The sequence below is a fragment of the Trachypithecus francoisi genome, unplaced genomic scaffold, assembly GCF_009764315.1.
Source record: "Trachypithecus francoisi isolate TF-2019V2 unplaced genomic scaffold, Tfra_2.0 Lachesis_group15, whole genome shotgun sequence".
NCBI lineage: Eukaryota > Metazoa > Chordata > Mammalia > Primates > Cercopithecidae > Trachypithecus > Trachypithecus francoisi.
The window spans coordinates 16,348,636-16,374,843 of record NW_022681460.1 but is presented as its reverse complement, the minus strand read 5'-3'; the positions used below and the strand labels follow the sequence as shown (position 1 = coordinate 16,374,843).

The 26,208-nt window shown below is 38.7% G+C and overlaps 1 protein-coding gene across 5 annotated transcripts in view; it reads right to left on the bottom strand.

Annotated features, from left to right (window-relative positions):
* The window catches only part of KPNA5 (karyopherin subunit alpha 5), a 59,604-nt gene extending 42,550 nt beyond the window's left edge, over positions 1–17,054 (bottom strand). Inside the window, exons 1-6 of one of the 5 annotated variants that reach the window (XM_033234383.1) lie at positions 16,819–17,054; positions 16,606–16,665; positions 8,530–8,663; positions 6,251–6,352; positions 6,013–6,112; positions 1,555–1,649 (exon numbers count right to left, since the gene is read on the bottom strand). In XM_033234383.1, coding sequence (XP_033090274.1) covers positions 1,555–1,649; positions 6,013–6,112; positions 6,251–6,352; positions 8,530–8,663; positions 16,606–16,665; positions 16,819–16,822 — 495 coding nt within the window. In that variant the 5' untranslated portion in view covers positions 16,823–17,054. Of the gene's footprint in view, positions 1–1,554; positions 1,650–6,012; positions 6,113–6,250; positions 6,353–8,529; positions 8,664–16,605 lie in introns of all 5 variants that reach the window. The other 4 variants (XM_033234382.1, XM_033234384.1, XM_033234385.1 and 1 more) reach the window with 4 other exon arrangements.
* Positions 17,055–26,208: the final 9,154 nt, after the last annotated feature.

The window sequence follows — 26,208 nt, the reverse complement described above, 5'->3', positions numbered from 1 at the left end:
ATGAGAATACAGATGCATGCCACCACATTCAGCTAACTTTTATTTTTTTGGTAGAGATGAGGTCTCACTATTTTCCCAGGCTGGTCTCAAACTCCTGGGTTCAAGAGGTCCTCCCTCTTCAGCTTCCCAAAGTGCTAGGATTACAGGTGTGAGCCACCACACCCAGCAAATCTCCCCACACTGTGCTGTCTACACATGCTATCCTCTAAACCTAGTATTAATTTCCCTCTTTTCAGTCTGCCAAAGGCTCCTTCATCCTCAAGACTAGTCCTGCAACACTACCTTTGTGAAGTCTTAAACTTAAACTTCCCCTAAACAGAGTAAGTTACTATGTTCTGTGTCCCCAGAGTACTTTGTTTATAGCTCTGTTAGAGCACTAAGGATACGACGTTACCACAGATCTTTTTTGTGTCTGTCTTTCCCAGGAGAAAGTGAGGAATTTCTCTGGACAGGACATCTGAATTTTGGAACTACAATATCTTAGATGATGCTTGGCTCAAACTAGCTCTCAATAACTTTATTTATTCACATTCAATCATTTCTTCTTTCATTCAACTGGAATTAAAAAGCCAATAATAGGTATCAAGGGGTCTGGGTTTTAGTCTGGACTTACGGCTTGTATAAAGCAATGGAACCAGATTTCATGATCTCTAGTTCAAAATAATTGACAATAAAACTGTAACATGACTAAAGTAGCCTCTTAGAGACTCTTATTGTAAACATTCTCAACAATTTCTCACATTCACACATGCAATACATTCCTTTGCTTATACCTAAAACGTGAGGATCTTTCCCAAATTATTCAGCTAGGTAGACCACTACTCTTAAGTCATAAATTCAATAATTGTTACTGAAGTAACAGTCCTCCATTATTGACAATAGCATTTATAAGTTAGGTGTATGTCTTGTGCAATTCCTGACACATAGATAAAATTCCAACCTGTACTCTGACTTAAGAATATACATAGCAATGAATGTCGGGAAAACCAATCTTTTTTTAACACTAAAATATTCACAAACTTCAGTAAATTACCATTAGCAAATTATTTGGAAGACATTTTAAAATTGTAACTATATCATGGTTGAGAACCCATGTTCTTTATGACAAACTTAACTCTGATCACATTTCTACTAGATAACACTAAATACTAATTTATTCTGTTTTGAAAAAAAGAACTAATTAATCAGCTAAAAGTGTTTTAAGAGGTAAAAGTTAAAACCCCAGCTAGCTAAGAATCAAAATAAATTTAACATTTTAGTCCGAAGTTTTCTAAAACAAAAAAGTTATTAAAGGTTAACGACTATAAATTGTTTATTAACAGTAGTAATGATTTAATATACTTTTTCCAAAATTGCTTAATAAAATAACAATTCCTAGAAAAAACTAGCACTGCAACCATGTCCAAGGCAAGACAGGTGGCACTACCTTTTCTTTTAATTACCAAGTATTTACTTAATGCTTACAATAGAGTCAATACTGCAGCAGTTGCTTTCACTAGAAACTTTAACATGTCATTTCTAGAGAAAAATAAAGAAAGAAAACTTTAGACTCACTTGTAAAGTACAATTTTCATTTCTTTCAAGAAATTTCACAAATCTCTGTACAACTCCTGGTTTCTGTATAACTTGATCTATTGGTGGATTAGGTTCTAAAAATTTAAAAAGACTTAAGTTATTACAAAGACACAAAAAGAAAACAATCTGGTCCCTGTGTCCATTAACAGGGCACATAAAATAACTCTTTCCTAGGCTTCCCTGACCCAAGATTAAAACCCTTAGCTAGATGTAACTGAAGTCAAATTTTCTCCAGATTACAATTTTTTTTGTACATTTTGCAAATTCCGCTTCTCATTCACTGCAAGAAATTTTAAAAATATTTCCTACATAAACATTTAAATTTTATAAATTGAAGGCTATTGAGGACACCTTCAAAACACTGATTATTTCTGTCCAAAACTCAAAATACCAACAGAGGAATAAAGTTTCCACTAATTCTTTATAGTACTACCCTCAATTTCTAAGCATATCTCCTTCATTATCAACCACAATTTACCTAATGTCTGCCAAACGAGATTCTTTTTTGTCCGGGAATTATTTTTTACAGAAATGCTAATGGACTGTCTACAATTATTGATAAATTTTCATGAAATGCAGACAGTTTTTGAGAATCATAGAATATCTAGGAAGCTTATATAAAATCCAGACAAAGACATTTCAGGTACTGGTCATCTAAGTATAAAGAACTCTTTCTTCTACCTTGGCTTCAGCAAAACGTACCCTCTATGGTTCTTCAGTAACTTCCCTATTGGTGCTCCTTTGGGATAGTCTTATTCCTGCTTATTCTCATCTTAGAAAATATACCTATTTTGTTAATTCAAGTACCAGATATTATTACTATTTGTGATAATTCACAAACCTAACAACCTTAACTGAATTCTCCTTTCCTAGATTTCAGACCATATTCCTAAGTGACTATAAGATGTATTTTTATAATCACACCTTTTAAAATGTATTTTCACACCTTCTTTCAAAATGCAGCATACCCAAAATCAAACTCATTATATCATCATGGTTATTCCTTCCCTTGCCCTGCATCCACCAGCCAAATTGCATATTACTGAGTTATGTATTCATGTAGTCATGCAAAAGAGAATACTCATTTCCACTTCTGATTCTTCCTTTTCTTCTTAACTTACTCTATTTGACTGTGTTACTGATCATAAAGAACTCATATATTAATGTTAACATACTGTGTTTAATGAGTAGGATGAATAAGCAAATGGTGGACATAAAAGATCTGTACAAATCGTTCTTTTTGATATAGAAAAATATTTTCATTAAGTTTTAAGTCAGCTCAAATCCTAGAAACCTTGCTCTCAATTGTTAAGAAAGATTTACTTAGAAACAGACTTCCTTCTTCCTTTTCATTTTTCTACAAATTTGCTATTCTTCTAACTTGGGCAAAACTTAGAAAATTTCTGCAAAGTTAGTAAAGTTATACCCATCAAGTTTTGTTTGGGTGTTCTAAATGAAAAGCCCCAATTCTTCAAAATGGAAAAATGAATTCCAGATCCTAACTTACACTGTTATAAAACATTGACAGGATAAAACAGTAAGTATTCTTAATCATTTTACCTTCCACCTTAAAAAAATCAAAACAAAATTATAGGATTGCAATTATCACCTTCACTTTCTTGTTTTTTCTTTATTTCCAAAGAAAATCATAAATATATTATCTTATTTTGTTTTAAATTTAATGGACAGAAATTTTGCCTTGCTCTTTATGAGAGAAAGAGATGAGAGAGAAGGAAGAAAATACAGGGTTTTGTGGCTGGCGGGTAGGGCGAGGTGGGCATTGAGACTGTCAGCTATATATATAAAAGTAAATATAGATACGATATGATATATACCCACACATACACATTAGAACCCAAATGTAGTTTCTTCCTGGTAAATTAAAAGCAACACATTTATATTTATCTTCATCTAAAAGAAAGCAATTAAAGTGCACTTGGATTGCCAGCTAATCTAACAGGTATCATGAACTACTATTAGTATTATATAGACAGGATGATAGTCTATATAATCTTATAATGGTGATAAACTGCTACCGAGAAGACTTTTAGTCATTATGGCAATAAGTAGTATATGGGGAATATCTCCTTCAGAACTGAAAACTAAGCAAGAGTCAAGCAAAAGAAAAAAGCTTTGGAGAACGTTCTACAAAACTGGGATTGAAGAAAAGGATGGTTTGTGATTTACATCCACAGAGTGGCCATGACAAGGAAATAAATAGAAGATATAACAAAAGGTCACCGTCACAGACTTAAGTCAGAGGAGTAAAAGCTAGAGCTAAGACAGGCTGTGCAGTACCCAGGACATATTCATATCTTCCTAGTGTCTACAGTAAGAACACTAATTACAATAAAGAAATGCTTGCAAAAGAGGCAAAGTTTCCTGTGGTTTCTGCTTCCAGTTCTGGGCTCTAGATGCTTGCTTTCTCGTATTTCCTACTTTGACAGATCAAATAAAAATACAGTAAATCTATTATTTTTCTAGGCCTGATAGATTTGGCAGGAACTCACATCAATCAGTGAAAGAAAACATCTATTAACTCCTTGCTGTATGTCCAACTAGGCAAGCATAATTCCATTACAAAGAAGAAACAGAGAACACAATTGTGTCTGTGAAAAATAGTACAGTTTAACGGAAACAGAATACCTTTAGGAATTAGAGTAAATGAGGACAAAATCTTCTGATCAAGGTATTCGATACCCAGACAACTTGCTTAAAGACATCAGAAATATAGTATTTAGACATATGAAGGCTTAAAAAAATTATACCAATGCAATTTTCCTAGAATAGGGGTAAGAAAGGGGTAGAAAATCCTTCAAGCAATGCTTTAATAAAAATTTAATCAAGATAAAGAATTCAATAACGAGGAAATGGTACAAAAACACTGGCAGCAAACTCTAAAACTCTTAAACAAATCTAAATAAATTCTGTTAACAGTATGACATGTCAAAATAAAATCTTGAAGAAATATAATTAAAAAACAATTTAACAATATTAATCTGACTCAGAAAATAATCCCAATTATAAAAACCAAAACTGTGAAGTATTGTGAAGAAGAGAGAAGCCATTCTTGATTGCATAAGGGTTTCTTGACATTGCTAAGGTATGTGAGGAACAGAAATTGAAAGTTAAATTTACGAACATAAATTACAGTAAGAAAGCAAAAGTGAAAGCCTTGTATTCTATGCTAACCTGATCACAAGATTTCTTTCATTCTTCATGTGTCACTAACCTGTCTCTCTTAGGACGATTAGGCAGTTGAACTAAGGGCATTTTTGAAATCTTATCAGCTCATATATAAAATCCCATAAAATTAGAATTACTAGTTCAATAAATTCCATATATGAAACACAAGACAAAGATTTAAATTTTTACTTAAATGAATTCTTATTAACTCAATATAAAATTGGTCAAATAACAGAAACAGGCAATTATGTATTATAAAGAACCAATAAATAAGGCAAAATATTCCACCTAACTACAAAAAAAAAAAAAGCCAAATAATGAATTACTATTATATAAGCATTTTTTTCTTAAAGATAACTGTGAGGCCAGGCATGGTGGCTCACACCTGTAATCACAGAATTTTGGCAGGCCAAGGTGGGAAGATAACTTGAGCCCAGGAATTTGAGATCAGCCTGGGCAATATGACAAAACCCTGACTCTACTAAAACTACAAAAAATTAGCTGCGCGTGGTGATCCATGCCTGTCATCCCAGCTACTCAGGAAGCTGAAGTGGGAGAATCACCTGAGCCTGGAAAGTAGAGGCTGTAGTGAGCTGTGACTCTGCTACTGCACTCCAGTCTGGGTGACGGGAGTGAGATGTTGTCTCAAAAAAAAAGAAAAAGAGAATTGTGAATGTTGGTAAAAACAGTGAAATGAATGCTTGTGCAAACTGAAGATGGGAGTGTAAATTAATACAGTTTATTCCCTTTGACCCCCTACTTCACTTTTATGAATGTATATTAAGGAAATTTATATTGCTTAACAATTATTGTAGCATGTTTATGGTAATCTAAAATTGAGAAAAATGTAAATGCCTGAATACACTATTTTGTTATTAAATGCCTGATTACATCATTTTATGTTCATACTCTTATGTTATGGTACCATTTAAAAAATCATGTCTGAAAAATATTTCTACAATAATTAAAAAATATATATCTCTAACCTTATTTCTTGGCAGCAGGATTAGTCTTTTCATATTTGCCTCTTTAACTTTTTCATATTTTTACAATTTTTCTACAGTCAACATATGTTACTTTGGTAACATCATGTTCAAAAATGGATGTTACTTTACAATATATTTTACAGAAAATATAACACCTGTGTCTAGCAAAGAAAGGCATTTTAAAATTTAAAAAATAATAAAATAAAATAAACCTCTACTACAAAATCCTGTAATATCAAATAAGCATAATGAAAATAATTCTTGCCTTTAGAAAGCAGCTTTCTAAATTTCTGTGTTGCTGTTAGCTGTTGATCAGCATTATTAGAAAAAATCATCTGAACCATATCCGTAGTAACAACTTCTTCCTAAAACACGCACACAAAAATATAATCAACATTTAAATATTTTACATGAATAATTTTGTATGCATAAATATTTGTTATATATACACTATTGCTAAATTTATTGAGGTATAATTTGAAATATATTTTTGTAAAGTATACCTCTGGAATGGGTACAGTAGAACTAATATCTGGATCCTGTATAGGACTTTCAAGCATAGATTCATCATTTCTGGGCAAAGAGACATTTCTGCGTTTGAATAACTGTAATAAAGAGAAATCAGTTTACACATTGAGTTTCCATAAAATATTCAATTGCCATAGAATTCCATGTTTTCATTTGAGTGGACAAAAAAATCCTACCAATTTTATAACTTAAAATTCTGAATATTTGAGTATTTCCCAATCATTATACTAGGAAGTAAGGTATTTATGAGAAGTCAGAATTTCTGGGCTAGCTTTTGGCTGCACAGACTACTTCACATCACTTAAATCTCAGATCTTTTACCAACAGTAAGCCTGTAAATGGAATACACATAGTCATTTTATAGCACTTTAAAAAGCACATATTTCCACACTGGATTATGAGGTATCTAAGAATTTTTGCAAGAAAACTTAAAAAGCACATCTGTGACACAGGAAAGATAACATCTGATACATTAACAGATTTAGTATATCTGATTAACAAGGAACAGGAAACAATTCTTAGGAGTAACAGTCCTATGCTTATTAATTCAGAAGCAGATAAAAATGAAGCAGAAAAAAAGAAGAAAGAAACATGGTGAGTTCACTAAGGGAGATTTATAGGTACTGTTGACCCTCCATATCTGTGAGTTCCACATTTCCAGATTCAACCAACCTCGGATCAAAAATAATGATAATAATAAAAAATAATAAGCCAAACATGGCAGCACATGCCTCTGGTCTCAGTTACTTGAGAAGCTGAGGTGGGAGGACTGAGCAAGCCCAGGAGTTGGAGGGCAACCTGGGCAAGACAGCAAGACCCCATCTCTTAAAAATCAACAACAAAAAAAATACGAAAATAAAAAAAAACACATATTTTATTTTACTTTATTTTTATTTTATTTTATTTTTTGAGATGGAGTCTCGCTCTGCTGCCAGTGCAGTGGCGCAATCTCAGCTCACTGCAACCTCCACCTCCTGGGTTCAAGCAATCCTCCTGCCTCAACCACCTGAGTAGCTGGGATTATAGGCATGCGCTCACCATGCCCGGCTAATTTTCGTATTTTTAGTAGAGACGAGGTTTTACCATGTTGGTCAGGCTGGTCTCAAACTCCTGACCTCAGGTGACCCGCCCACCTAGGCCTCCCAAAGTGCTGGGATTACAGGCATAAGTCACTGAGTCCGACAATAATATGTATTTTTAAACAATACAGTATAACAACTCAACTACATAGCATTTACACTGTATTAGATATTATAAGTAATCTACAGATGACTTAAAATATACCAGAGGATGTGTGCAGGTAATATGCAAATACCATGCCACTTTACATAAAGGACCTGAGCATCAGTGAATTTTGATATCTGCAGAGGATCCTGGAACCAAGGGATGACTCTACATTTCCTAAATCAAAATTTGAGGAAAACAAAATCTGATTATATTATTTTTGATAGCTAAATAAATATCGTTTTTTTTTTTTTTTTGAGATGGAGTCTCACTCTGTCAGCCAGGCTGGAATGCAGTGGCGCGATCTCAGCTCACTGCAAACTCCGCCTCCCGGATTGACGCCAATCTCCTGCCTCAGCCTCCCGAGTAGCTGGGACTATAGGCGCCCGCCACCTCGCCCAGCTAGTTTTTTGTATTTTTTAGTAGAGACGGGGTTTCACCGGGTTAGCCAGGATGGTCTCGATCTCCTGACCTCGTGATCCGCCTGTCTCGGCCTCCCAAAGTGCTGGGATTACAGGCTGGAGCCACTGCGCCCGGCCCGAGATATACTCTCTTAAATGATTTTACATTCTTTATGTCACATATGCAAAGTATAAGCAGAGATCCGGCTAATAAGACAATGGGGGAACAGTATGAGTAGCATGGGAAGATGACAATAATTTACTTATGGGCAAGAATTTTGAAAACTACAAAGCAGCAAATAATATATAATGTTTCTTTAGGGAGCAAATTTTATAATGACAAATGGAAGTGATCTATATAGACACAAGGGGAAAAATGTATTAGCAGTGAGGTAAAAATATAATTAACACAACAGGTTTACCAATAAAACAGAAAATCCATTTCTCTCAGTGACTAAAAGTAGCACAGAGTTCTGTTTCACAAATTTGCAATTATGATGTCTGGAGTCTAATAAATAATAGATTTAGCTATATTCAATTTCTTAAAACATTTCCATTTTAAATTATCCAATAATTAGCAAATAATTAAACTTTTAAAAAAACAAAATTAAATAGCTAAAAACACCTACCTGTTCTTCCCTTTTTTGTTTTCGAAGCTGTATTCCCTCTTCTTCTCTTCGTCTACGCATTTCTTGAGGATTTAGGGCTTTATTCTTGTAACTTTTCATTCTATAGTTATCTTTCCCTGGACTAGCCATGGCATCTTAAAGGAAGGAGAAAAGAAAACAGACACTGATAACTCACTCTCTTAAAACAACAGGAGACACTTAATCTAACAATTAAATTTAGGCTCACTGATTAACAGGCTAACAAAACCCATTCTAAAAATTATGTACAAAGAATACATTCCCTTTATTCCACATCAAGATTAGAGCAAAATGACCACATATTTGAGAAATAATATCTTAAATAATTTTGGAATAAACAATGACAAAGTTTACCCTATCTCATTGATTCTAAGATGCCACAACCTTTCCTGTCTCCCTAGCCCCCACAGTGTTTTAACCTTTCTGAAACATAATTACCGTCAGGAAATAATCGCGAATTATTTGGGTAAAAAAGTCTTCTAAATTACAGTTTCTGGCTAGATCAAGAAATAACCAGCATTGAAGTGTCTTATTTTTAACGGAGTATGATATTAGGCTCCAGTAAGCACATCTCAAATATTTATTGGGGTCTGGCTTCTTACTGAAGGCTCTGCCTTAAGAGCTATGGCCACAAGGGTCAGGACTTGAATTATGACTACAATATCAGTTTTTAGTACTCCAATATAATTAGTTCTCTTGAAATACTAAAATACATGTATACTTTATTTTTAAGTAGTTTTATTGCAAATGTATTTTAAAACCAACATTTTTATACATATTTTATAAATACATAAAATACATGCAAATATATTTCAATATATTTGAAATATATGTGCTAGTTTTACTTTTAGAAAGTGAATTATAAACTTTTTAACAATGTAACAGTATTGATATCTTGATATTATCTTATAGGAATAAGAATAAAAATCCTATTCTGGATGTATACATCACACACACAAAAAAAATCAGCCTAAAGCAGGGTGCCAACTTCAGTTTAACATTAGATAGTGAGTACCCAGTATGTTATTCTGTTAAATTCAGAGGACATATCCATGTCTAACCAGAGACAATATTGTGACCAATTAGCTTATGAAGTAAACACAAGAGAAGGAGAGGCTGGCATCTGTCTACCATCCGTTACTGAAGAAACAGACTAATGAATTGGCAAATTTTATTGTAAGCAGTAAAGTACACTAAAATACATGCTTTAAGTCTTGTGAGAGCAGTGAAAATATGGCAACTAATTGTGCCTTAGGGACTTCTGAAAGCTTCATGGGTATCCTACCTTAAAGGAAAAGCAGGAAAGAGAAATGGGAAGAATCAAGCATTTCAAGCAGAAGGAATATATGCAAAGGCAAGGTTTTTGAAGAAGCCTTGCATAACCAAGAACAGTAAGAGATTGAGTGTGTCCAAAATGAGGATGCATGGGAGAACATAAAGCTATAAAGGTAGGTTAGAGCCCGTATGGTTCCTATAATGCAGGTGTGAAATTTGGACTTGATCCTAAGGAACAGAACTAAAGAAATTAAGGAAAAGGTTCTTTTACATAGTTCAGAGAGAGAGAGGAGAGATGCTGAAGGCGTGAACTAAACAAGTTACTACAATGAAAACATAGAAGACAGGTTGGATTACAGAAACATTTCTGAAAGTGATTCAGTAAAAATTAGAAGCCATATGAATGTAACAGATATCTGGTGAGGAAGAAAAAGGAGTTGAGGATGACTCCATTGTTTTTAACTGAGCCATTTGAGTAGTATGGCAAGATAACATAAGACAGAGAATACAGATGGAGGATCAGAATAGTGGTTGTTCTGTTTACATATCGGCTTTTTTCTGAGACAAGAATAATGAATTTCGTTATTTTAAGTTTATTTTTAAATTTATATTTAGTAAAAATCACTCTTTTGGTATACAGTTCTATGAATTTAACAAATGTATAGGCATGTAACTATCACAATCAAGATACAGAACAGTTGTTACCCCCAAAAACTCCCTCAAGCTGCTCCTATTAGCCCTCCCTGACCCTTAACATCTAGTAAAAACTGAATTCTTCATCCCTACAGTCCTGCCTTTTCCTGAATTTCAGAAAAATGGAATCATACAGCATGTAGTCTTTTAAATCTGGCTTCTCAGAAAAAGTATAAAATACCTCATAATATAGCCAGCCAGGGAGGTGAAAGACCTCTAGAGTGAGAATTACAAAACACTGCTAAAAGAAATGAGAGATGACACAAATGAATGGAAAATTATTCCATGCTCATGGACAAGAAGAATCAGTATCATGAAAATGGCCATATTGGCCAAAGGAATTTACAGATTCAATGCTATTCCTATCAAATTGCCAATGATATTCTTCACAAAACTAGAAAAAACTATTTTAAAATTCATATGGAACCAAAAAAGAGGCTGAATAGCCAAGGCAAACCTAAGCAAAAAGAACAAAGTTGGAGATATCATATTACCTGACTTCAATCTGTACTACATGTAGGGCTACAGAAACCAAAAGAGCAGGGTACTGGTACAAAAACAGACACATAGACCAATGAAACAAAATAGCCCATAAATAAGGCTACACACCTACAACCATCTGATCTTTGACAAAGCTGACAAAAACAAGCAATCGGGAAAGGACTCCCTATTCAATAAACGGTGCTGGGATAACTGGCTAGCTACATGCAGAAGATTGAAACTGGACCCGTTCCATATACAAAAATCAACTCAAAATGGATTAAAGACTTAAAGGTAAAACCCAAAACTATAAAAACCTTGGAAGATAATCTAGGCAATACCATTCTGGACACAGGAATAGTCAGAGATTTCATGACGAAGGGGCTATTGCAACAAAAGCAAAAATTGACAAATGGGATCTCATTAAACTTAAGAGCTCCTGCACAGCAAAAGAATCTATCAACAAAGTAAAAGACAACCTACAGAATGGAGAAATTGTTCCAAACTATGCATCTGATAAAGGTCTAACATCCAACATCTATAAGAAACTTAAACAAATTTACAAGAAAAATACAAACAACACCATTAAAAAGTGAGCAAAGGACATGAACAGACACTTTTCAAAGGACATACATGCAGCTAAGGAGCATATGAAAAAATGGTCAACATCACTGATCATTAGAGAAATGCAAATCAAAACCAGAATGAAAAGCTATCTCACACCAGTCAGAATGGCTATTACTAAAAGGTCAAAAAGAGTCAGGTATGGTGGCTCATCCCTGTAATCCCAGGACTTCAGGAGCTGGAGACATGAGGATCGCTTGAGCTCAAGAGTTCGAGACCAGCCTGGGCCACACAGTGAAACCAAGTCTCAACAAAATATCAAAACATTATCCACACAGGGTGGCACGTGACTATAGTCTCAGCTGCTCGGAAGGCTGAGGTGGGAGAATCACTTGAGCCCAAAGGTCAAGGCTACAGTGACCATGATCACACCACTGCACTCCAGCCTGGGCAACAGTGAGACCATGCCTCAAAAAAGAAAAGAAAAAAAGTCAAAAAACAAACGTAAATTAGTTCAATCACTGTGGAAAGCAGTGTGGTAATTCCTCAAAGAGCTAAAAATAGAACTACCATTTAGCCCAGCAATTCCATTACTGGGTATATATCCAGAGGGATATAAATCATTCTACCATAAAGACACATGCACACGAATGTTCGGTGCAGCACTTTTCACAATAGGAAAGACATGCAATCAACCTAAATGCCCATCAATAACAGACTGGATAAAGAAAATGTGGTACATAAATACTATGAAATACTATGCAGCCACAAAAAAGAATGTGATCATGTCTCCCATGGGAACATGAATGGAGCTGGAGGACATTATCCTTAGCAAACTAATGCAGTAACAGAAAAACAAATACCACATGTTCATAAGTGGGAGCTAAATGATAAGAACACACGGACACAAAGAAAGGAACAACAGACACTGGGGGCCTACCAGAGGGTGGAGGGTAGGCGGAGGGGGAGAAGCAGAAAAAATTAACTATTGGGTACTAGGTTTAGTACCTGGGTGACAAAACAATCTGTAAAACGCCCATGACATGAGTTTACCTATATAATAAATTTGCACATGTGACCCTGAGCCTAAAAGGTAAAATAAACAACAACAAAACCAACAAAATAAATCTGGCTTCTTTCATTTAGCGCGGTATTTCAGTCATCCACGTTGTTGGCATCTATCAACTCTCCTTTCTTATTGCTATTATTCCACTGTAGGGACATGTCATGGTTTATCAATTTTCCAGTTAAAGAACATCTGAGTGGTTTCCAGTTTTTGGAGGTTATGAATAAATTTGCTACATACATTCATGTAAAGGTGTTTGTGTAAACATAAGTTTTCATCTCACTCAGTAAATATCTAGGAGTAGAACTGATGGATAATATAGCAAGTTTATGTTTCACTTCATAAGAAACTGCCAAACTTCTTTCCAAAGTGAGTATTCCATCTTGCATTCCCATCAGCAATGCATGAGAGTTCCAGTTGCTTTGCATCCTGTCTCCACTTGATAATGTAAGGGGTTTTGTTGTTGCTGTTGTTAGTCATAGCCATTCTTTTTTTTTTTTTTTTTTTTTTTTGAGACGGAGTCTCCCTGTCGCCCAGGCTGGAGTGCAGTGGCCGGATCTCAGCTCACTGCAAGCTCCGCCTCCCGGGTTTACGCCATTCTCCTGCCTCAGCCTCCTGAGTAGCTGGGACTACAGGCGCCCGCCATCGCGCCCGGCTAGTATTTTGTATTTTTTTTTTTAGTAGAGACGGGGTTTCACCGTGTTAGCCAGGATGGTCTCGATCTCCTGACCTCGTGATCCGCCCATCTCGGCCTCCCAAAGTGCTGGGATTACAGGCTTGAGCCACAGCGCCCGGCCCAGTCATAGCCATTCTAATAGGCATATAGTGACTCCGGTTTTAAACATGTTAAATGTATAGTACTTGGTGCACATGTAGGAGGCACTGATCTATAGATGGTTGAAAATATGGATCAGAACTCAGGACAGGGATCTGGAGTGATCATTCAGTATCATGTAGAGCTACAGAAGAAGGATGACCAAAGGAGAAACCTTGGGGACAATTATATTTTAGTGGAAAAAGCAAGAGCAAAAGAAACCAAAAAGAAGAAGGTCAGAGAAGTAGAAGAATAAGGAAAAATATAAGAGTCCTGCAAAGGAAAGGAGTTCAAAAGATAAAGGAATATTTAAGATGTAGTACCACTGATAACAGGCCACTCGGTTTATTCATTCATTGATTCATCCGGAAAATAAAAGTGCCTGTAATAATCCAAGTACCATATCAGGCATCAGATTTGGTAATTATGTCACTGGTAAAGATAGTGAGACAAATCTCACTACTGGTGGAGCTCAAGGTAGAAAAGAAGGGGCTGAGGCCTTGAGAATGATTGAAAAGAAATGCATGATTAATCTGCCAAAATTCCTTCTTTAAAATATTTAATGGATTCAGCAATACTATGTGCACCTACAAATAGTTACCATTAGTAACTGCTCAATATGGCCAGGCAGGGTAGCTCAGGCCTATAATCCTAGCACTTTAGGAGGCCAAGGAGAGTCGATCACTTGAGGTCAGGAGTTCAAGACCAGCCTGGCCAATATAGTGAAACCCCATCTCTACCGAAAATACAAAAATCAGCTGGGCATGGTGGTAGGAGCCTGTAATCCCAGCTACTTGGGAGGCTGAGGCAGGAGAATCACTTGAACTCAGGAGGCAGAGGTTGCAGTGAGCCAAGATCGCTCCAAAAAAAAAAAAAAAAAAAGGGACAGGCGCGGTGGCTCACGCCTGTAATTGTAATCCCAGCACTTTGGGAGGCCGAGGCGGGCAGATCACCAGATCAGGAGATTGAGACCATTCTGGCTAACACGGTGAAACCCTGTCTCTACTAAAAATACAAAAAATTAGCCAGGCGTGGTGGTGGGTGCCTGTAGTCCCAGCTACTTGGGAGGCTGAGGCAGAAGATTGGTATGAACCCCGGGAGGCAGAACTTGCAGTGAGTCAAGATCATGCCACTGCACTCCAGCCTGAGCCACACAGGGAGACTCTGTCTCAAAAAAGAAAAGGAGGGAACTGCTCAACATAACTTTACTAATAACAATGTTTGGTATTATTCTCTATTTTATATCTATAAAATGCTAGACTCTTGAAAGGAAAAAAATAGAGATCAAAGTTCATTACAGAGCAAACTGACCACAGTATTAGTTGTTGAATTATACAATATGTATAAAATATTTAAGTAAAATAAAATGCTCATGGAAATAAAACTCTTAAAATGTTTATCACCTATATATGTAGCATATTCTAGGCCACTGGCTGTAAACGTTTTTAATCACACATCCTACATATGTAAAATGTATTTGTGCATTCATCCTCAATATATTTATTTCTATACATGCATTACTATTCTAATATACTACTCTAGCATAAAATTCACAATAGACATTTCTAAGAATAAAAGTTTGAAAAGGTAAACAAATAGAAGTTCTAATATTTTCTTACCACATCTGACTGGATCATCTTGTGCCCTACCACACACACACAAAGGCACTACTTATGATACCATTAATCCAAGCAACCACATTGCAACCTGTTCAGCATGAATTTTAGCCAAATAAATGTAGCCCCAACAACTCATCTATCACTTGTTCCTTTTTCTTCAATAGTACTGACTTCCGGCTTCAGATTTAACACCTGCATCCATCCTCACTGCAGTTGATTTAAAGGGGACAATAAATCAAGGGAAATTATCTCTAAAGGGGCCCCACCCAATGGGATTGCTTCTTTCACTGAAAAATAAATTTAAAGGCTGCACTTCAAAGGCTGAGGTCTCACAAAACTTAAATATAAGAAATGTTATTCAGGCACTTTAAAGCTACAGAATAGAGGAATTTTTTTTCATTCATAAGCTTTCAACGGCTCTTAGAAAAACCATGTTTAAGTTGAGCAAATAACTAGAATCTGAACTTACAATTTTCTTTCTTTAATATCAAACAACATTATTTCTTATGCCAGTAAAGCCTTCATTTCCATAGGGCTGGACACCTCATTAGAGAAAGTGAAAGACTGCACAAAGCGGGGAAAGTGCCAACTAGAGAGCCCTTACAACCAAACAAGCAATACTTAGGTCGGAGGGACAGAGTTGTTCCCGACCTACTAAGAAAGCCATTTTCCTACAGATTATGAGTCATTATTGGGTGTTGTAATTGAGAGATAAATCATTAGTGTTTTTGTCTTTTTTAAAAAACGTGTCCAAAAAGCTCAAAAGTAAATGCCAGTATCATATTCTTTTTTTTGTTCGTTTTTTGTTTTTTGAGACAGAGTCTCGCTCTGTCGCCCAGGCTGGAGTGCAATGGCGAGATCTCGGCTCACTGTAAGCTCCGCCTCCCGGGTTCACGCCATTCTCCTGCCTCAGCCTCCTGAGTAGCTGGGACCACAGGCGCCCACCACCACGCCAGGCAATTTTTTTTTTTTTTTTTTTTTTTTTTTTGTATTTTGGTAGAACGAGGTTTCACCACATTAGCCAGGATGGTCTCGATCTCCTGACCTCGTGATCCGCCCGCCTCGGCCTCCCAAAGTGCTGGGATTACAGACGTCAGCCACCGCGCCCGCTGCCAGTGTCACATTCTTTAGACATATCACTGTCATTTCACAGCTTTCAAATACTTCCATCTCTTATGCATTATCGATGAAAAACTAAGTTTTCATCTTAGAACGGAGCTGACCGACTATTAGAAGCGTGGAACCCAGGCTTGCCTTGTCGTCGGGAATGAGCACTAGAGGCACCTGCACGCAGGTGGAGCAGGGCAGCTGGCGGAGGGAGAGGGCGAGGCTAGGAGGCCCCCGGGATGGAACCTGTCTCTTCTTTGGACACTGTGGAATTTCCATAAGCTGCTGGACACAACCGCTGGGTAACAGGTATGAGTGGCAACGTTTGGCAATTCCATTAACTGAAAAGAACTACCGGGAAACGGTGAGGCGGGGAGGCGAAGATGAGACCGGTTGCCCACCACTCCTTCTGACGACCTGCTGAAAGAATCTGAACTCACCACGCCTTCGCGTCCGCAAGAGAAAGGTCCGGCTGCCACGCCCCCGCGACCGCTGTCGCCCTGGGGAAAACATGAGAAACACCCGGCACCGCCAGGTTCCAGAGACCTTCGCAAAGGAAGAGGTAAATAAAAACCATGGCTCCAGAACTAGTAGTTCCCAAAGGGACGAAACCCGAGGCTCCCCCAACCTAGCCCGTGTTCACTCCAACTTACCCATTAATGTGGCACTCTCCGATGCCCTGATTTCCCAGTCCCCAGCGGCGACGTGTGTGGCGGGTAACAGAAGGGCCGCCACTCCGCCCCTGGCGTGAAGCCTAGCGACCCAGTTTGCAATCCAAGATGGCGGCCACCTGCGCCCCTTCTCCGAGACCCCGAGGCTTGGCTCCCAGAAGCCCTTGCACTCGACGCGGCGGCGGCGGCGGCGAAGGAGTGGTGGCCGCACATCCTAGCAGTGGGGCGTAGAGAAAGTGCGCGCCTCCGCCCCACCCACCGAAGGAGGAGCCTGCGCCTGCGACAACCCCTAGATTTTAGTTGCGCTTGCGGTGGCCAGGCTGTAGGTACTCTGCAGCCCCTAGACCTCTGTGTGTGCAACGGGACGACCCCCTCATTCATTAATTCTTCACGCGTGCATGCATGCATACATTCTTAAGGATATAAACTGTGTCAAGTACCATTTTAGATTCATTATTGGGGCTACAACAGTGCAAAAAAGATGGTAAAAATCGTAGCCTTGTTGAGTGTACAGAGAGGCTCACGTTTTCTTCAGCATCATTAACTTCCTTTTATATGCTCTGCTCATTTTGTTTCAAGCTTTTTAATTTGTCATTTATAATTTTATATTCTGTAACATCTGTGGGTTTTTGTTGTTTGTTTGTTTGTGTTTGAGTCGGAGTCTCGCTCTGTCACCAGGCTGGAGTGCAGTGGCATGATCTCGTGATCTCGGCTCACTGCAACCTCCGCCTCCCAGGTTCAAGCGATTCTCCTGCCTCAGCCTCCCAAGTAGCTGGAACTACAGGCATGCAACACCACGTTCAGCTAATGTTTGTATTTTTAGTAGAGACCGGGTTTCACTGTATTGGCCAGGATGATCTTGATCTCTTGACCTCCTGATCCGCCCGCCACGGCCTCCCAAAGTGTTGGGATTACAGGCATGAGCCACCACACCCAGCCACATCTGTGGATTTTTGACAACAATGTAGTCACCAGTAAACGAGTAACTTCAGTTAAAGTACTGTAGATGATAACACACAGCCCTGTAATCTACCCTGGAGTTCAACAAACGGTGTTGAAAGCAGACTGTGTTCCAGATGCAATGCTAGGAAGACAATAAACAAGATAAACAATACATGAATCCTGCCCAGAAGACCTTTGCAATTTTTTAAGAGGAAAAACATGAAGACAAATTGTTTTAAGATGTTTGCTATTTTCAATAGTTAAAAAACAAACAGGAGAGAAGGGATTATTTAACTGTGAGTATGTAGGGCTGAGAAAGGCAAGCTTGACAGAGGAAACGGGGACACTGTTACAGGAAAGATAACTCATGTTATCATGAGTCCATGTAGTGAAGTGAAAGCAAGTTTATTAGAGAAGTAAAGAAACAAAAGAATAGCTACTCCATAGGCAGAGCAGTGGCTTGGGCTGCCGGACTGAGTATACTTATAGTTTTTTTTTTTTTTTTTTTGAGACAGAGGCTCGCTCTGTCGCCCAGGCTGGAGTACAGTGGTGCGATCTCGGCTTACTGCAAGCTCCCCCTCCCAGGTTCACGCCATTCTCCTGCCTCAGCCTCCCCAGTAGCTGGACTACAGGCGCCTGCCACCACGCCCGGCTAATTTTTTTGTATTTTTAGTAGAGACAGGGTTTCACCGTGTTAGCCAGGATGATCTCGATCTCCTGACCTTGTGATCCTCCCGGCTTGGCCTCCCAAAGTGCTGGGATTACAGGCGTGAGCCACCAAGCCTGGCCAGTTATTTCTTAATTATATGTTAAACAAGGGGTGGATTATTCATGAGTTTTCAAGGAAGGGGGCAGGCAATTTTTGGAACTTAGGGTTCTACCTTCTTTTAGACTGTATGACTTCTGGATGTTGCTGTGGCATTTGTAAACTGTTATGGTGCTGGTGGGAGTGTCTTTTAGAACGCTAATACACTCTAATTCACGTATAATGAGAAGTGAGGATGACCAGAGGTCACTTTTGTCTTCATCTTGGTTTTGGTGGGTTTTGCCTGTCTTCTTTACCACATCCTGTTTATCAGCAGGGTCTTTGTGACCTGTATCTTGCATGGACCGCCTATCTTCTGTGACTAAGAATGCCTAACCTCCTGGGAATGCAGCTCAGTAGGTCTCAGCCTCATTCTACCCAGCACCTGTTCAAGTTGGAGTCACTCTGGTTCAAACGCCTCTGACAACAGCACTATTAAAGTATTGATAGGAGTTTACTTGCCTTAATCACCTGGTCACCTTATCCTTTTCTTATTTCCTCCCTACTCCTCCATCCTGGGAGACTGAATTCAAAGAGGCAATGGCCAGACAATATATACAAATAGAACACTAACCTGTAATCTTCAACAACCAGTCCAGGAAGGCAACCTGCTATGTCCAGTAACCAGTCCAAGAAATCAGATTACTAAATGTAGCAACCAGTCCAGGAAGCCAAGCGATAACCCTTGTAGCCATCTACCCCAAATGACCAGGATGTGATTAATAACTGACAGCTTCTCTAATTTTTGTCTGGGCTTCCAACTCAAGGCCAGCTAGAGAAAGCCAAATATCTACCCATCCCTAAATAATTACACAGGATGCCCTGCTTTTAATTAGCCCACCTGCAGCTTCTCCATGCCAACAGCCTTGAACTGGCATACCTGAAGCTTTCCCTTTTTTTCCACTCTAAAGCTTTCCCACTCCTCTGCCTGCCACTGAGTCGCTGACAAATGCCAAGTGATGGTGGCTGACTCCCTTCCTATTGTAAGCTCCAAATAAATTTGGCTTTGCTTGTTCTCATTTAGATGGTCTGCACTTGTTTTTATACTCCTGAAGAAGATTCCTGCTATCTGGACATGTCTTCCCTCTGGATAGATATGGCAGAAGAGATGGTAATGGTGTCTTTTAGACCACTGCTCAGAAGGGTCTAAGACAGTCCTGGCTTTTCATATCCAGGAAAGAACTGGAGGAATAGGATTGGTATCAAGATGCTGACTTCATTAGTTGTATGCAATGCCAATCACAGCAACTTCCTACCAAGAACTGACCTTCTATGGCATCTTTCCCAATCTGCCTATCAAAATAAAATCCACTTCTCAGTGGTCCTTTTGTCCCAAAAGCTGCTGCCTCAAAAGTAGAGAGCTTATTGCCCTATTAGATTACCTCCTCCACAGGCCACGATGGAAAAGAAAGGTTTCTAGCCCATGGGTTCAACAATTTCTTTTTACTTAGGCAGATGCTATGGTCTGAATATTTTTGTCCCCCTCAAATCCATGTGTTGAAACCTAACCCTCAAAGTGATGGTACTGAGAAGTGGGGCCTTTGGGAGGTGATTACATCACAGGGATGGAGTTCTAATGATGGGATTAGTGCTCTTGTAAAACAAGGTCAAAGGAAATGCCTTGCCCCGTTCACTATGTGAAGGTAGAGGTACTGTCTATGAGGAAACTGGCTATCATCAGAGACTAAATCTGTCTAAGCCTTGATCTTGGACTTCTAGTTTCCAAAACTGTGAGGAATACAGATGATCCTCAACTTACAATGGCATTATTTCCCAATAAACCCATCAGTAAGTTGAAAATATTGTAAGTCAAAAATGCATTTAATACACCTAACCTACTGAGCATTATAGCTTATCCTAGACTACGTTAAACATGGTCATGACACTCAGCCTACAATTGGGCAAAGTTGTGTACCACAAAGCATATGTTAGAATAAAGTTATAAAGAATTTTTGAATCAAAATTCAAAATTTGAAGTATGGTTTATTGTTAATGTGTATCACTTTTGCACCATTGTAAAGTTGGAATGTCATATAGGTCAAACCATCATAAGTCGGGGACTGTCTGTAAATGTTCACTGTTTATAAGTCAACCCATTTTTGGTATTTTTGTTATGGCAGCCCAAATGGAATAAGGCAACAGGTAAGTTATCAAAGTAAGAACATACTTCTTCTTGGCGTAAACCCGGGAGGCGGAGCTTGCAGTGAGCTGAGATCCGGCCACGGCACTCCAGCCTGGGCGACAGAGCGAGACTCCGTCTCAAAAAAAAAAAAAAAAAAAAAAAAAGAACATACTTCTTCTGAGATCCTGTTGATCACTGCCAAGTTAAAATTTGATATACTTAACTTTACAATGACCCCATGAGATAGAGGACACTGAGGCACAGATGAATGTATAAGTAAACTTTCCACTGTCACAGGGCTAGTAAGAAGCAGCTGTGATTCGTACCTAAGTAGTTTATCTTAATGAGAACTAGATGAAGACTCAAAGTTATTAGTAGCAGGATCATATAATTTGTGTGAACCAGGACATTTTTGATAGTGGAATGGGATACTATTAATAACTTTTTTGAGATGACTGTCCTGAGCAAACTGGGACACATGACCATCCCAATTGCTGAAGTTGTAAATTATTGTTACATTTCCGTCACTTCTGTAGCACAAGTCATTCCACAGAACAGCATGTATCCTTGCTGCTGTCGATAGGTCTGATCCAGGGTGTGGGGACAAGAGTGACTTTATTTGAAATGCTAATCTGCCATGTAACTTCTGACTAACCCCAAGTCCAGGAATGCTCCCAAAATGTCTAGTCGATGTATTACTCTTTAAGTAGGAACACCTATTCACTGTAAGTTTCCTCCAAAACAACCTTTGATGCTGTCACAGAAATCATAGGCTGTGAAACCTGTAGCCACCTAAACATTCCTTCCAGAGTATGTATATTTTCCCCAAGATATAAGCCCTGGGTTTAGAGGGTTAGCCCTGAGTTTAGTGGTATGGAGATCTACCTGTCTTGCAACCACCCAAGACCACACTTCTTTCTGTAAGTTACCCTAATGAATCACCCAAGACCAATGAACTCGATTTTTCTGCCTTTTGGGGTTCTTGGCTTCTTCAGCATTTGGGGATTGCTTTGCATATACAGCCCTTTCACAGAACACAGGGAAACAGACTGAGATTCCAGAATTGCCACCTGATATTTATTGCAGAGTGCTCTTTGGGAATAATAACTGTCAGGAGTGAGGAGGCAGGATTCTACAGAGAGATAAATTATGTTGCATTATTAGCAACAGAATCTTCAGACAATCTTACAGGAAGTACAGAAGTTGGGATGGCCCTCCAGAATTGTCACTGTTGAGGCTAGAGGGTCATGTTTCTATCAATGAATCAAGAAGTCTTTGGATATCACTGAATCAAATCCAGAGAGGAGGGTTAATCTTGGGTGAGGCAGCAGCTCCCTTTAACCAGAGTGCAGTTTTTGAAGTGGAACTTGGCCTAGAGCCCTCATCAGTGAGGGAAGAAAATCCTTTAGTCCTGAACAAGGATCTGGGCAGTGTACCAAAGGTCCTACCACACATACTTTTTCAGTTTTCCAAAGACAAAGAAATGAATGGTCTTCTTTCAGCTTCATGCCTCCTCTTTCTCATCCTCCTTATTTGGTCTTCCTCCTCTAAACAACCTATAAATGTTGGTGCCAGGCCTCTTACTTTGCTGCATTGGCTCTCTAGGTGATACAACATACTCCTGTATTTTTAAAAGCCATCTACCTATAAACCACTTTCTCCCAAATTCAAATCTCCATCCCTGACCTCTTCCTGGAGGTCTAAACTCATATATCAAACCTCCATTTGGATGTCTGATGGGCATTTCAAATTTAATAAGCCAAAACAGGTTTCTTGATTCTATCCCATTCCGCTTTGTTCCTTTCTCAGGCTTCTTTAGCTCTGTAATGATACAACTATGCAGCCAGAAACTCCAGCTAAAAAACTCACGAATCGGCCGGGCGTGGTGGTTCATGACTGTAATCCTAGCACTTTGGGAGGCCGAGGCAGGCGGATCACAAGGTCAGGAGTTCAAGACCAGCCTGGCCAATATGGTGAAACCCCATCTCTACTAAAAATAAAAAAATTAGCTGGGCATGGTGGCGGGTGCCTGTAGTCCCAGCTACTTGGGAGGCTGAGGCAGGAGAATTGCCTGAACCCGGGAGGCAGAGGTTGCAGTGAGCCAAGATCGTGCCACTACACTCCAGTCTAGGCGAAAGAGTGAGACTGTGTCTCAAAAAAAAAAAAAACTTACGAATCATTCTTTACCTTTCCCTTACCAGTGCCTCCTGTCTTTTGCTTCTAGCTCCAAAATAGTCCACGTCTTCACCTAGTCCATCTCTACTGACACTTCTCCTAGCATTCCATCATTTATTTTGTAAACTGCAGTAGTATCCTAATTAAGCAATTTGTACCTACCTTGACTCCTTTACAATCTATTCCCTGTCCAGAAGGTGTAGTAATTTACAATTAAATTTTTATTTATTTAATCAAATAATACAAATATATCATTTAAAGGGTCCAATAATAAGTTTGTCATGAAAATAAACACTTCCCACCTGATGATCCCCAGGTGCCACTCCCCAGAAGCTACTATTTTCAACCTGTTTAGGTGTTCTTATTGTATCTCTTTTCTAATTAAATATTTTAAAATCATATACTGCCATTTCTTGATTTTTAAAGTCATAGACATTTTCTATTGTTATAGATGTAAAATGAGAATTTGTTACTCATAACTGCAGTAACCTCCCAACATACACATTTACACAGACTTCTTGATCTCACATCCTCCAATATAGTTCCATCAAAATTATTTGGTTAAATCAATATTTAATTTTTATGTAAATAATTATATTCCTTGTATGGCTTTTTTATTGTTCTAAAATTAATTGCCTGTTTTCTGTCGTTATCATTTGCTTAGTCTTCTAACTACTCGTCACTAACTCATCTTCAAACACACTGCTGGAGATGTGTATTAGTTTCCTATTGCTGCTCTAACCAATTACCACAAACTTACTTACTTAAAATAACACAAATGTATTATCTTACAGTTTTAGAGGTCAGAAGTCCAAAATGGGTCTCACTGGGCTAAAATCAAGGTGTCAGCAAAGTTGTGTTTCTTCTGGAGCCTATAGGGGAGAATTCATTTCCTTGCCTTTTCCAGTTTCTTGAAGCTCCCCACATTCCTTGGCTTCTGGACGCCTTTCAGCAATTACGTCTCTCTGACCTCTGTTTCTGTCATCACATCTCCTTTTCTAAGACTGACCTTCCTATCTCCCTCTCATGAGGACCCTTGTCCTAGCCTTAAACAATCCTCCCACGTTGGCCTTTCAAAGTGCTGGGATGACACGTGTGAGCCACCATGCCTGGCCAGGACATAAACATCTTTGAGGGACATTATTCTGCTTAACAGAATATATTTCTCTCAGTATGGTCATAAACATGAAGTGATCTGTCAGTTGCTTCTTCCCTCCCTCCCTCCCTTTCTTTTTCTTCCTTTCTGTCTTCATTCCTGTCTGTTCTCTCTCACCTAGGTAGAGTTTTTTTTATGGAATTCCATATGTTGCACTTTCTTTTTTTTTGAAATGGAGTCTCAATCTGTCACCCAGGCTGGAGTGCAGTGGTGCAATCCTGGATCACTGCAACCTCTGCCTTCTGGGCTCAAATGATCCTCTAACCTCAGCCTCCTGAGTAACTAGGACCACAGGCACACATCACCACGTCCGGATAATTTTTTGTATCAAACTCCTGAGCTCAAGCAATCTGGCTGCCTCGGCCTCCCAAAGTACTAGGATTACAGGTGTGAGCCACCATGCCCGGCCCCATACCTTCCACTTTCTTTGCTTCTTCCCTCATTTTGGTGGGAACTTCCTGGGGAATAATAAGAAATAATATTTCAGGAGAAAGTATTATTGAGTCATGAATTATCATGTCATTTCATTGATAACAAATTTTCCATTGTTTTTTGTTGTTACTCCTCTCTGTATTTCTTATTAGTTGGATGTGGAATCCAATTTCTCATTTGATTATTTTTCTTTCCTGTTTTTCTATCCCTTGTTCTTTTTGTTCTCTTTTCTGAGAAATTTCTTCGGCTTTATCTTCCAGGCCTCTATTAATATATGTATTTTAAAGTATGCAATATTTTTAATCCCAACACCTATTTCCTATATTGGATTTAGAGATTCAATACATTTTCTTATCTATCTGAGGGTATTAATTGTGGTTTCCATTGAAATATTTTTCTCTTTCTTTCTTTGTCTGTTTCTTCAGAGCTTACATTTTAATTTAGGATTATTGTTTAGTTTTCCATCTTACTTGCCATAGGTTGTACTCAAATGCTTGGAACCCTTGAGTATCTATTCATATTTAAGAATAAGACATTAAAGAAACCTTCTATACACTGTACATCAGCAGGGCTTGTTTATTCACCAATTGGCAGCCTTCCCACAGAGTGGTAAAATGGGGACCTGGCTGTTGTCATTGGATAACTTCCTTAAAGTTGACATCTGTAGGTCTTTCTCTCGGGACAACTGATTTCTCTGGGGAGAAATTTTCCAACCTCCTGCCTTGGAGGCAGAAACCACATATCACGATGTGATGGAGGAAAAGGAGCAAGAGGTTCATAATTTAGTATTTCGCCTTCACTATTTCCCATTTTCAGTCCAGTGCCTTTACCCTAAGGATAAGGTCAAGCCTTTGAACCCCCTAGGAAAGGGTTCATAGCTGTTTTTTTGGTTTGTTTTCTTCATGAACTAAATCTGTAGTCTTCGGTCTAGAAAGGAAAGAGGAGTCTCAAGGCAACCTAGCTGTATTACAGTTCTTCAGAGACACATAACCAATACTATATACGAGAGGCAATTTATTAGGGAATTGACACATGATCACAGAAGTGGAAGTCCCACAATAGGCCATCTTGCAAGCTAGAGCACCAGAGAAGCTGGTAATGTGGCTCAGTCCCAGTAGCCTCAGAACCAGGGAAGCAGAGGGTGTGGCCCCCAGTCTGAGGCTAAAAGCCTGGAAGAGTTCCTGGGAAGCCACTGGTGCAAATCCCAGTGTCTAAAAGCTGAATATGGTGCAATCTGATGTCCAAAAGCAGGAGGGAAAAAGGTGTCTTGTTCCAGAAGGAAGAGCGCAAAGAGAGAGGATTCCCTTTCTTTCCTGTTTGCCCCAGCCTAGCCCTCAGCTGACTGCATGGTGCCTGCCACACTGAGGGTAGGTCTTCCTCTCTCAGCCCACTGACTCACAGGTCAATCTCCTCTGGAAACACCCTCACACAGATACAGCTAGAAACAATGCTTCACCAGCCATCTAGGCATCCCTCAATTCAGTCAAGTTGATACCTAAAATTAACCATCACATTAGTGATGGAGAAAATCTAGAGTTGGAGTTCTAACCGTTCCTTATTCAGACTTTCGGCAAAATGATCCTTTATTTAGTTCCAAATGTCACCATCATTTTTAGAAGTATCTTGTCTTTAATTTCTGAAATTTTCAGATTTCTGGGAAGGAGGAGTGTATTAAGATGGAGTAGGGACCCTACTTAGGGGCCTGTGGGCAACCCCCAAGCATAGAAATAAAGGAAAATA